General features: G+C 37.7%; 1 protein-coding gene across 1 annotated transcript; it reads left to right on the forward strand.

Annotated features, from left to right (window-relative positions):
- The first annotated feature begins 534 nt into the window (after positions 1–534).
- Positions 535–1,937, forward strand: LOC107852988. Its single transcript, XM_016698019.1, has 3 exons — positions 535–955; positions 1,180–1,429; positions 1,859–1,937. Exons 1-3 carry the CDS (start codon positions 535–537, stop codon positions 1,935–1,937), a joined length of 750 nt encoding a protein of 249 aa, XP_016553505.1.
- Positions 1,938–13,874: the final 11,937 nt, after the last annotated feature.

A 13,874-nucleotide genomic window follows, 5' to 3' on the forward strand; every position in this document is an offset into this window, starting at 1 on the left:
GCAAGATACTCTCTCTCCTAATGCTACTTTATCAAAAGTTTTCAATCAAGCAAAACTTCCAAAGGGGGAGAACCAACAAAGAAATCTTCCACCACAAGTGAGTAGAACTCAAGTGAGAGCCCACATAACCTTGAAGAGAATGATTCTTTTAATGGAGATAATTATTATTATGGATCCAATAATCAAGTTCAATAAGAGAGATTAGGTGGGAGAGGAAGAAGAGGGAAAAATAGAGGGTGGTATCTGATTGATGGTAGAGAATATAATAGAAGGAATGATAATGAAGATCAAGGATTCAACAACTTCAAGGTTACTCTTCCATTCTTCAAAGGAAGTAGTGACCCGAATGAATATCTTGATTGGATTGTGAAACTTGAAAGGCAATATAATCTCAACAATGTGAGTGATGTTAAAAAGGTGAATTATGCTATAAGTCACCTTGAGGGTTTTGCTTCTACATGGTGGGAGAAAACTGAAAGAGATGCCTTGGTGAATAGAGACTTTGTTACAAGTTAGCATGACATGAAAAGGCAAATGAGAGAAAGGTTTGTGGGTCAAGATTATGAGCAAAACACACTCAAGAAGTATTATAATCTTCAACAAGGAAGTAAGAGTGTGGAAGAGCATTATGAGGAACTAGAGCATACTAGGCTTCAAGCTAATGTCAATGATGAAGTGTTTTGTGATGTTGTACCGATGCAAGCTTGTCATTTATTGTTGAGAAGGCCATGGGAATATGATGTGGGGGCTAAACATTATGGAAGGTCAAATAAATATGCATTTCTTAAAGATGGTAAAAAGCACATTCTTAACCCACTTTCTACTTTTCAAGTGAGTGAAGAATATAGAAAAATGGGGGAGTTGAAAGAAAAACTTGAGAGAGAAAAGAAAGAGAGGAGTAAGAGAGTGAAAAATGATAACTCAAGAGAGGAAAAAGGGGAGGTTGAGAGATCAAGTGAGAATGAGTTATCACCAAAAAAAGAGGTGAGAAAGAAAAACAAAAAAATCAAGAAAAAGAGAAAGTGTGCATGATTTTTCAAAATCAAGAGAGCATAAAAGAGCTAAACATTGAGGATGCTACTCAAGTCATATTTATTAAACCTAAAGGTTATTCTTTGCTTTCTAACAATGAACTAAACTCTTTATCTTTTCCAACTATTGTTTATTCTTTGTTGCAAGATTATGAAGATCTATTTCCGGAAGAAATACCAAGTGGGTTTCCTCCTTTGAGGGGAATAGAGCATGAAATTAACTTTTTTCTGGGTTCTCAAATACCCAACAAAGCGGCTTATAGGAGCAATTCTCAAGAGACCAAAGAATTGCAAAGACATGTGGAAGAACTTTTGAATAAAGATTTGGTGAGAGAAAGTTTAAGTCCATGTGTGGTGCCCGTAATTCTAGTTCCCAAGAAGGATGGGACATGGAGGATGTATGTAGATTGTTATTCCATTAATAAAATTACGGTAAAATATCGACATTCCATCCCTAGACTTTATGATATGCTAGATGAATTATGTGGTTCTAATTTATTCTCTAAAATTGATTTGCGAAGCGGATACCATCAAATTCGAATGAAATTCGGAGATGAATGGAAAATTGTTTTCAAAACCAAGTTTGGATTATATGAGTGGATGGTGATGCCTTTTGGGCTAACCAATGCACCAAGCACTTTTATGCGATTAATGAACCATGTGATTAAGTTATTTATTAATAATTTTATTGTAGTTTATTTTGATGATATTTTGGTTTATAGCAAATGTTTAGATGATCATGTACAATATTTGAGAATGATATTTGATGTGTTGAGAAAAGAAAAGTTGTATGTCAATTTTAAAAAGTGTTCTTTTTGTGTTGACAGTGTTGTTTTTCTTGGCTTTGTTGTAAGTTCAAGAGGATTTGAGGTGGATGATGAAAAGGTAGAGGCTATTAGAAGTTGACCAACTCCTACATCCATTAGTGATGTTAGAAGCTTCCATGGGTTGGCACGTTTCTATAGGAGATTTGTAAAGGGTTTTAGTTCTTTAGCCGCTCCTCTAACCGAGATCATTAAGAAGGATAAGCCTTTCATTTGGGGTAGAAAACAAGAAGAAGCCTTTAGAATCTTGAAAAAAAAACTTAGTTCCACTCTATTACTTCAACTTCCCAACTTTGAGAAGATGTTTGAAATTGAGTATGATGCTAGTGGAGTAGGAATTAGTGCGGTCTTGATGTAAGAAGGGAAACCCATAGCTTACTTTTGTGAGAAATTAAGAGGAACTCCATTGCAATATTCTACCTATGATAAGCAACTCTATGCCTTAGTGAGAGCTTTAGCAAATTGGCAACATTATTTGTGGGCATAAGGAGTTTGTAATTAGAACCGATCATGAGTCTTTGAAGTATATTAGGGTCCAAATTAAGCTTAATAAGAGGCATGCCAAGTGGATAGAGCTCATTGAGTCTTTTTCATATGTGATTAATTATAAGCATGGTAAAGAGAATATTGTGGGGGATGCTTTATCTAGAAGATCTGTATTGATGAATACCTTGCATCTAGGTTGATGGGTTTTGAGAGTTTGAAGGAGTTATATTCTAACGATGATGATTTTGGAAAAGTCTTTAGAGAGTGTCAAGTGAACTTAACTAGGTGTGTGCAAGTTGTTAAGGAGAGAAATGAAGTTAAAACTCAAAGATTTGAATTGAAGGAGGGCTACTTGTTTAGAAATGGAAAACTTTGTGTGCCTATGTCTTCATGGAGAGAGTTGTTAGTGAAAGAGGCACATAATGGAGGTTTGATGGGTCATTTTGGAGTGTCAAAAACCTTATCTATTCTTAGTGAACATTTCTTTTGGGGTGAAATATATTATGGTCAACGAGTGTAGGTCGGTGATGTTGAATAGTGACATGACTCTAGCCAGGCTTATGAATCATGCTAGCAGATAGAAAAGTAAAAGATTAAGATGAGGGAGAAATAGAATAAGAGAGCAAGGACTTGTAGTTTCAACTTTGGTCAGCCCAAATCAGAAGGAGGAAACCGTTCTCAGTTTCACCTAAGTCATCAGTTCCAACTCTTTCTTTAGCTAGTACTCTAGCTTCGAAGTTGAGGGATGGTAATATAGATAGGGCGCCAGGCTCAAAGTCTCAGGGCAGTGTCAGCAATGCCCGAACTAATCCCTTTGGTCAGACTTGTGGTAAGAACTACAAGAGTACTTGTAGAGATGGTAGCGATATTTGTTTTGCATAGTGACATGACTCTAGCCAGGCTTATGAATCATGCTAGCAGATAGAAAAGTAAAAGATTAAGATGAGGGAGAAATAGAATAAGAGAGCAAGGACTTGTAGTTTCAACTTTGGTCAGCCCAAATCAGAAGGAGGAAACCGTTCTCAGTTTCACCTAAGTCATCAGTTCCAACTCTTTCTTTAGCTAGTACTCTAGCTTCGAAGTTGAGGGATGGTAATATAGATAGGGCGCCAGGCTCAAAGTCTCAGGGCAGTGTCAGCAATGCCCGAACTAATCCCTTTGGTCAGACTTGTGGTAAGAACTACAAGAGTACTTGTAGAGATGGTAGCGATATTTGTTTTGCATATGGTAAGCCGGGCCACAGAGTCAGATATTTTCCCCAGTCAGGTTATCAGGGTCAGCAAACCGTTTCTCAACTCAGTTCGATCACCCAAACCAGTAGGGTGCCACTTCTATCGCTACTAGTACGCAATGCCCAAATCGACTTTATGCTCCCCAGTCCCGGAAAGATCTAGAAAATTCTCCTGATATGGTTACAGGTACAGTACAGATATTTCATGTGAATGATTACGCTTTGCTAGATCCAGGAGCTTTTTTGTCTTTTGTTACTCCCTATATAGCAATTGATTTTGGAGTCAGTCCTGAAATTCTTGCAGATCCCTTTTCAGTTTCTACCCTAATGGGTAAAACCATCATAGCTCAATGGGTATACAAGAATAGCCCGATTATGATATTTCAGAAAGTCACTTCAGCAGACTTAGTCAAATTAGAGATAACTGATTTTGATGTCATTCTCAGCATGAATTGGCTTCATTCCTGCTATGCCACAGTCGACTACAGAAATTGAATAGTTCAATTTCCATTTCTGAATGAACCCATCCTAGAGTGGAAGGGTAGTGTATCCTCTTTCAGAGGTTAGCTTATTTCGTACCTTCGGGCATGAAAAATGATATCTAAAGGATATGTCTATCATCTTGTTTGAGTTAAGGATACTAGTTCTGAGACTCCCAGTCTTGAATCAGTCCCAGTAGTGAATGAATTTTCAGATGTATTTCCCGAAGATCTTCCAGGAATTTCTCCCGAAAGGGAAATAGACTTCGGCATTGATTTTCTTCCAGATACTCAGCCTATATCTATTCTAGCATACAAAATAGCACCAGCAAACCTCAGAGAATTGAAAAAGCAGCTGAAGGATCTCCTAGATAAGGGATTCATCAGGCCCAATATGTCCTCGTGGGGTGCACCAATTTTATTCATATGCAAGAAAGATGGTTCTCTTAGAATATGTATTGATTACCATCAGCTCAATAAATTCATAGTCCAGAACAAGTATTCTCTTCCCAAAATTGATGACTTGTTTGACCAACTTCAGGGTGCCAGTTATTTCTCTAAGATAGACCTCAGATCCGGTTATCATCAGCTCAGAGTCAGAGAATGTGACATTCTAAAAATAGTTTTTCATACTCGGTATGGTCAATTTGAGTTTTTGGCTAGGTCCTTTGGTCTTACTAATTCCCCAACAGCTTTTATGGACCTGATGAACCGTGTGTTCAAGCAGTACTTAGATATGTTCATCATAGTATTCATAGATGCTATTCTGGTCTATTCCCACAGTGAGCGTGATCATACAAACCATCTCAGAATCGTACTTCAGACTCTCAGAGATCATTAGTTGTTCACTAAATTCAGTAAGTGCAAATTTTAGCTAAGGTTAAAATAATTCCTTGCTCATATCATTTCCAGTGATGGCATTAGAGTAAATCCATAAAAGACCGAAACGGTAAAAAACTGGCCCAGACCTGTCTCTCCATCAAACATTAGGAGTTTCTTGGGTTTGGCTAGCTATTACAGATAGTTTGTTGAGGGATTTCCTTATATTGCATCCCCTATTCCTAGATTGACTCAGAAGAAAGTCTAGTTTCGGTGGTTAGATCCTTTCGAGAAGATTTTTCTGGAGTTGAAGACTCAACTCACCTAAGCTCCTGTCTTAGCTCTTCCAGATGGTTCAAATGGTTTCATAGTGTATTGTGATGCATCCAGAGTAGGTTTGAGTTGTGTCCTTATGCATCATAGTAAGTTCATAGAGTACGCCTCCAAATAGCTTAAACCCTATAAAAAGAATTATCCTACTCGTGATCTTGAGTTAGCAGCCGTAGTTTTAGCCTTAAAGATTTGAAGGCATTATTTATACGGTGTTAATGTAGATGTATTCACAGATCATAAGAGCCTTCAGTCTATCTTCTCAGAAAGATCTTAATCTTTTGCAGAGAAGGTGGTTAGAGCTCTTGAAAGATTATGACATAAGTGTCCTTTATCATCCGAGTAAGGACAACGTAGTGGCCGATGCTCTCATTAGACTATCCATGGGTAGTGTTGCTCATGTTGAGGATAGTAAGAAGAAGTTAGCTTAGAAATTCCATCAAATTTCTAGACTAGGAATTCAGTTAGTCAATTAGAAGAGGGTGATGTATGGGTTCAGATTAGTTCAGAATAATCTCTAGTTTTCGAGGTGAAAAAAAAAAGTTTGAGATCCCAGACTAGTCGAGTTGAAAGAGTCAATAAAGGATCAAAAGGTAGAGGTTTTCTCCAAAAGGGGAGATGGTGTTCTGCATTGTCAGGGTCATCCCTGTGTTCCAGATATAGAAGACTTAAGGCAGCAAATTCTTGCTTAAGCGCATGGTGCGCGCTACTCTATTCATCCAGAGGCTAAAAAGATGCAACATGACTTGTGGGAGATCTATTGGTGGATTGGGATGAAGAGAGATGTTACAGAGTTTGTGGCTAAGTGATCTACATATCAGTAGGTTAAGATAGAGCATCAAAAACCTAGTGGGTCCATGCAAGAGTTTAGTATTCCTACTTGGGGGAAGAAGTGAATATGGACTTTGTGACGAGTTTGCCTCATACTCGTTGCCAGCATGATTCAGTTTGGGTCATTGTAGCTAGGACGACCAAATCAGCTCATTTTCTTCCAGTCCATACGTGTTATTCAGGAGAATTATGTCAAACTCTACATCAGAGAGTTGGTCAGATTACACGGTGTTCCGTATCTATTATCTCATAGAGAGGTACCCAATTCACCTCTCATTTCTATAAAGTGTTCCAAAAGGGTCTCGGTACCCCCAGTTCTATTCAGTACAGCCTTTTATCATTAGAAAGATGGTCAAGAATAAAGGACAATATAGACCCTAGAAGATATGCTAAGGGCGTGTGCAATTGATTTCAAAGGTAGTTGGGATGACCACTTGCCTTTGATTGTGTTTGGATACAACAATAGCTATCATTCCAGTATTCGGATGGCTCCATTCGTAGCTCTCTATGGTAGGAGACACAGATATCCATTTGGTTGGTTTGAAGTTAGTAAGGCCTCAGTTATAGGGCCTAACTTAGTATTCGATGCCTAGGAAAAAATCCAGTTGATCAGAGAAAGACTCCGGGCTGTCCAGAGCCGACAGAAGTCTTATGCAGATATTCGTAGAAAGGATCTCGAGTTTGAGATTAGTGACTATGTACATCTATATAGCTCTCTTATAAAGAGAGTGAAGAGGTTTGGCAAGAAGGGAAAGCCCAGTCCCCTATATGTCGGTACCTTTAAAATTCTCAGTCACTTTGGTAACGTAGCTTATGAGCTCATATTGCCTTCAGATCTAGCCTCAGTTCATCCAGTCTTCCATGTCTCTTTACTTAAGAAGTGCATAGGTGACCCAGTCGTTTTAGTCCCTATTCAGAGCATAGATGTTCAGAACAGCCTCTCTTATGAAGAGATTCTAGTCAAAATTCTTGACTAACAGACACATAGACTGAGGAACAAAGAAATCCCTCTAGTCAAACTTCTTTGGCAAAATCAGTCAGTTGAGGGAACTACTTGGGAATTAGAAGCAGATATGCAAACCAAGTATCCTCACCTCTTCTCCGCCAACTCAGATCAAGCCCAAGGTAACAGTTCTTCTTAAGCTTTTCAGTTACATGTTCAGACTTCAGTTACAAGCTTGGTATACAGTTCATGTTCAAAATTTCATCACAAACTTGGTATTAAATACCATTGCATATTTAGTAATGCATTCATGTATCAGTTCTTTTATATAATCATGCATCAGATATGCATTCTCATTGTGAGAATCTTGGTTCATCAGAACTCTCAGCCATGCATTAATGAATCAGTTAGACAAGCATCAGATATGCATTGTCAGAATGATATATTCAGTTATCAGTGATGAAATCATGTTTCAATCATTCATATTCAGTATGTATGTCAGTCTATCTTCTCCCCTAATTCTCAATTTCATTTGAGGATGAATTTTCTCAAGGGGGAGATATTTTAATAACCTATACTTTTTCCTAGCTTGAAATTGTCCCAAGAAGGTTAGAATTTTTCTTTGAAAGAAGAATCCACTTTTGTACACATGAAATTTTTAAGATTTTCACTTTTTATCATGTGGGAAATTGAATTAGCTTTCCAAAAATACCAATTTCATCTAAATCTGGTATTGGAGTGAAAGGTATGGATGTTTTACCGAGAGCTGTCAGAATCGCCCAGGTACGATGGCCATGTTAATGGATCGTCCATCTAGCGATGGACCATCGCCTTGACCATTGCAGCCAAGGCATTGAGGCAACGTTCTGGATAAGGTGCGACGGACAGGTTGATAGACCATCAAACTTGTGATGGACCATCACCCAAGTCGGCTCTACTTAGGCAATGAGTTCTTTTCCTGGTCCACGTGCGATGGTCGAAACAACTGACCGTCGAGCCAGCAATGGACCATCGCACCCACCATCGCACATCCCATTCAGTTTTTTTTAATTTATTTTTAAAGGGGCTTTTTGGTCTTTTACCACCCTTTATATACCTAGTAATATCCAACCATTGCTCCAAAAAAAATCATTACTCTTCCACAACATCAAAATTTAGGGTTTTCTCCCTACGAGCAATCCTTAAGCAACAAAATCCAAATATTCTTCAAGAACTAAGAGATTCAAATTCTTCAAGTTCAAGAACTTCAAGAAACTCACTACTAGGTATGCATAGTGTTCAATCATGCACTCCTTTTATCCATAAAGCCCAAGAATCTATTTTTAAAGTTCAAGTGTATGGATTTCTTTATGAATTTCATGTTCGATTTGCTTTTGTTCATGTTGATAATGACCAATTGAATTCTAATCCATGTTGGGTGATCAATTTTATGTGGAATTGATTAGTATAAATGGGTATTCATGTGAACCTATGATTAAAACCTTGGATGATGAAATTAGAGTTGAATCATGATGTTTATTTGTTGTATAATGTTTTCTACATATACTATGCTTACCATGTGTTTGATTAATTGCCTATGTGAAGGAAAATCGACCAACTATTATGATATTATGAAATCCTTATGTATTTAAAAGTTTATGCATATCACATGTTTGATGAAATGCCTCAATAAATGAATTATGGATTGTGATGTTGGTCATGTATTCAAGAAAGTCATGCTTTCTCAGTTTCTTTCCAATGATACAGATTTTGTCTAAATCTGGTATCGGAGTGAAAATTTTTAGACGTATTACCGAGAGATGTCATAATTTGCCAGGTACGACGGCCAGGTTGATGGACCATCGATCTAGCGACGGACCATCAACTAGACCATCGTAGCCAAGGCAGTAAGGCAACCTTATGGATAAGGTGCGACAGACAGGTTGACGGGACGTCACCTAAGTCATCGCTACTTAGCCAGTGAGACTTTTTCCTGGTCCACGTGCAATGATCGAAACGACTGACCGTCGAGCCAGCGACGGACCGTCGCACCTACCATCGCATATCCCGTTCAGTTATTTTTAAGTTATTTTTAAAAAGACTTTTTGGTCTTTTACCACCCATTTATATACCTAGTAATATCCGACCAAGCCTCCAAAAAAATTCATTATTCTTCCACAATATCAAAAATTAGGGTTTTCTCCCTAAGAGCAATCCTTAAGCAACAAAATCCAAATCTTCTTCAAAAACTAAGAGATTTAAATTCTTCAAGTTTAATAACTTTAAGAAACTCACTACCAGCATAGTGTTCATTTATGGAGTCCTTTCATTCATGAAGCCCAAGAATCTCTTTTCAAAGTTCAACTGTATAGATTTCTTTATGATGTTGGGTTTACTTTTGTGCATTTTGATAATAACTAATTAAATTCTAATCTATGTTGGGCAATCAATGTTATGTAGAATTGATTAGTATAAGTGTAGATTTATGTGAACCTATGATTAAACTCTTGGATGATGAAATTAGAGTTGAATAATGATGTTTATTTGTTGTATAATGTTGTCTACATATACTATGTTTACCATGTGTTTGATTAAATGCCTATGTGAAGGAAAATCAACCAACTATTATGATATTATGAAATCCTCATGTATGAATAAGTTTATGCATATCACATGTTTGATGAAATGCCCCAATAAATGAATTATGGATTGTGATGTTGGTCATATATTCAAGAAAGTCATGCTTTGTCAGTTTCTTTCCATCGAGTCCTGGGGGTACTTGTACCTGATAATTTAGTTGTGTTTCTAGAGCCAGTGTCAAGTTTTCACGATATCCTCAGTCAAGCCATGTTCAGTAGAATTAAGTTAGTCATGTGACTCAGGAAAACTTAGTAAAACTCAAAAATCCTAGTAATCTCAGAAAGCTTAGTAATACAAAAATCTCAGTAATATTCCATCAGTCAATGAAACTCAGCTATCCCAGTTTAATTCAGTTCAGTAATTTATGTACAGTATCTATTCAGATGGGAGTAGAAATTAGCAGCGAGTGAACCCAAGGATGGGAACACACACTGTCAGATGAGGGTGTGATTCTTAGAAGTCATCCTTGCATTCCAGAACTATATAGCCAGCATAGGTTGAGATATCAACACTGTCAGATGTGGGTTGATAAGGTGGATAAGCAGTGTCAGATAAAGGCCCCACCATTTTTTCTGGGGACACTATCAGATAAGGGTCACTCACAGCTTGTCCTTACCGGTGATGTGGTATTGACACCCTTTCAATTGGAGTTACAAATTAGACCCTAACTCAGGTATAATGCATTATTTGGAACATGTTGGTTAGATAACTACTTCCCACAGTTTAAGCTATAGAAATCAGGAATGTCATTTATAGTCATTCAGTCTCAGTAATAAAACTCAGATAGTTCTACAGAATTCTGGACTATCATATATAGTCAACTCCGAACAGTACAGAACTCGGCTAGTTCCATCATATTCAGGACTGTCAGATACAGTCACTCATGTTATTAGTTATATCATTCATTAGAACTCAGTTACCAGTCAAGTTAGTTATTAGTAAATTCATGTTATCACGATCTCAGTTATAGTTACTATGTATTCATGCATGCATTCTCACGTTCATATTAGTCAGTTAGTCAGTATTGTTCATGCATATGAACCCCATTCATTCAGCCTACCTTACATGCATACCATTACATTCAAAGTACTGACGCATTTGTGCTATGGTGTCTTATACCATAGTTTTAGAGACATGAGCTCTAGAGCATCAGTAGATTCCAGTCTATGTAGTCAGAGTTAGTAGTGAGTTCTTATCTTTCGAGGATATGATCACTACTTTATTACCTCATTAATTTATTTATTAGTTGGAGTTAGTTGGAGACATATCCCATCAACTCCTTATTCAGACAGTTCAGTCATGATTTAGAGACTTTCAGACTAGAGTATATTCAGACAGTTTATTTCAATTGTTTTGGGTATTTTATACCCCACCCAAATGTTATATTTTTATCAGATATTATATCTCAGTGTTAAAACTTATGGCCTTTCATTTTATGTTTTCGTATTATATATTACATTAATGTATACAGGTACAGATATCAGTCATGGCTTAGCTTATGGTCCTTCGAGGTCATAAGCACTGTGTAGAATTTTGGGTACCAGATACGGGGTGTTACAAACTTGGTATAAGAGCCTAAGGTTCAATAGATTCCTAGGAAGTCTGAAAGAGACATCTAGTAGAGTCTTGTACATGGGTGTGTTGCGCACCATATTTATGTGCAGGAGGCTATAAGATGTTTTAGGAACAGTTTCTCTTCTTTCAGTATTCATGTCATACCAGTAAGTATAGTCTCAAGTCAATCTCTCATTCTAATCTATTTCTCCCTTTCTTCTATAGAACATACCTCCAAAAAAAAAGAAATAGGAATCAATCAGCCCCTCATCCCAAAGTACCTTTAGGCAAACATGTTTTTCATGCAGTGTTTAAAGCTACATTCACTACTCTTGCCCAGTAAGTTGCTGCTTAGAATGAATGACGATCTGTTGTTTCGTCCAACCCAGTGGCCAATTCAGCTGCAGCCAGGATTCGGGACTTTACCTAAATGAATCCTCTATCCTTTCTTGGGTCTAAGTCAAATGAGGACCCTCAGGAATTCATCGATCCAGTTCAGAAAGTTACTAATGTTATGTGGGTGTCAGTTATTGAGAGTGCTGATCTAGCTGCATATCAGTTATAGGATGTTTCTCATATATGGTACAAGCAATGGAAGTTAGAAAGGCCAAATAATGCACGGACTATTGAAAGGGAGGAGTTTGTCATCGCATATTTAGAGAGGTTCTTACCCTAGAGCTGAGAGAAGCTAAGGTGTTAGAATTCATCAACCTCAAGCAGGGTAACATGAAGGTGAAAGATTATTCTCTTAAGTTTACTTAATTATCCAGTTATGCCCCTCGTGGGGTGGCAGACAGCAAGGCCAAGATGAGTAAGTTTGTTTTTGGGGTGAATTATAGTATGGTCAACGAGTGAAGGTCGGCGATGTTGAATAGTGACATGACTCTATCCAGGCTTATGAATCATGCTCAGCAGATAGAAAAGTAAAAATTAAGATGACAGAGAAGCAGAATAAGAGAGCAAGGACTGGTAGTTTCAACTTTGGTCAGCCCAAATCAAAAGGAGAAAACCGTTCTCAGTTTCATCCTAAGTCATCAGTTCCAACTCTTTCTTCAGCTAGTACTCTAGCTTCAAAGTCCAAGGATGATAATATAGATAGGGCTCCAGACTCAAAGTCTCAGGGCAGTGTTAGCAATGCCCGAACTAATCCCTTTGGTCAGACTTGTGGTAAGAACTACAAGGGTGCTTGCAGAGCTGGTAGCGATGTCTATTTCAAATATGGTAAGCCAGGTTATAGAGTTAGATATTGTTCCCAGTCAGGTTATCAGGGTCAGCAAAACTGTTCCTCAGCTCAGTCCGATCACCCAAACCAACAGGGTGCCACTTCCAGCTCTACTAGTGGGCAACGCCCAAATCGACTTTATGCTCCCCAGTCCTGGAAAGATCTAGAAAATTCTCCTGATGTGGTTACTGGTATATTGCAAATATTTCATGTGAATATTTATGGTTTGCTAGATCCAAGAGCTTTTTTGTCTTTTGCTACTCCCTATATAGCAGTTGATTTTGGAGTTAGTCCTGAAATTCTTGCAGAGCCCTTTTCAATTTCTACCCCAATGGGTAAAACCATCATAGCTCGATGGGTATACAGGAACTGCCCGATTATGATATTTCAGAAAGTCACTTCAGCAAATTTAGTCAAATTAGAGGTAACTAATTTTGATGTCATTCTTAGCATGGATTAGCTTCATTCCTACTATGCCACAGTCAACTGCAGAAAGAGAATAGTTCAGTTTCAGTTTCTGAATGAACCCATCCTAGAGTGGAAGGGTAGTGTATCCTCTTTCAGAGGTTATCTTACTTCGTACCTTCGGGCATGAAAAATAATATCTAAAGGATGTGTCTATCATCTTGTTTAAGTTAAGGATACTAGTTCTGAAACTCCCAGTCCTGAATAAGATCAGTCCCAATAGTGAATGAATATTCAAATGTATTTCGTGAAGATCTTCTAAGAATTTCTCCCAAAAGGGAAATAGACTTCGACATTGATTTTCTTCTAGATACTAAGCCTATATCTATTCTACCATACAAAATGGCACCAGCAAAACTCAGAGAATTGAAAGAGCAGTTGAAGTATCTCTTAGATAAGGGATTCATCAGGCCCAACATGTCCTCGTGGGGTGCACCAATTTTATTCATATGCAAGGAAGATGGTTCTCTTAGAATGTGTATTGATTACCATCAGCTCAATAAATTCATGGTCCAGAACAACTATCCTCTTCCCAAAATTAATGACTTGTTTGACCAACTTCAGGGTGCCAGTTATTTCTCTAAGATAGACCTCAGATCTGGTTATCATCATCTCAAAGTCAGTGAATGTGACATTCTAAAAATAGTTTTTCATTCTCGGTATGGTCACTTTGAGTTTTTGGTTAGGTCCTTTGGTATTACTAATGCCCCATCAGCTTTCATGGACCTGATGAACCGTGTGTTCAAGTAGTACTTGGACATGTTCATCATAGTATTCATAGATGTTATTCTGGTCTATTCCCACAGTGAGCATGATCATACAGACCATCTCAGAATTGTACTTCAGACTCTTAGAGATCATCAGTTGTTCACTAAATTCAATAAGTGCAAATTTTGGCTAAGTTTAGTAGAATTCCTTGCTCATATCATTTTTGATGATGGCATTAGAGTAAATCCTTAAAAGATTAAAAAGAAACTGTCCCAGACCTGTCTCTCTATCAAACATTAGGAGTTTCTTGGGTTTGGCTAGCTATAATAGAC

The sequence above is a fragment of the Capsicum annuum genome, chromosome 5 (assembly GCF_002878395.1).
Source record: "Capsicum annuum cultivar UCD-10X-F1 chromosome 5, UCD10Xv1.1, whole genome shotgun sequence".
Lineage (NCBI taxonomy): Eukaryota > Viridiplantae > Streptophyta > Magnoliopsida > Solanales > Solanaceae > Capsicum > Capsicum annuum.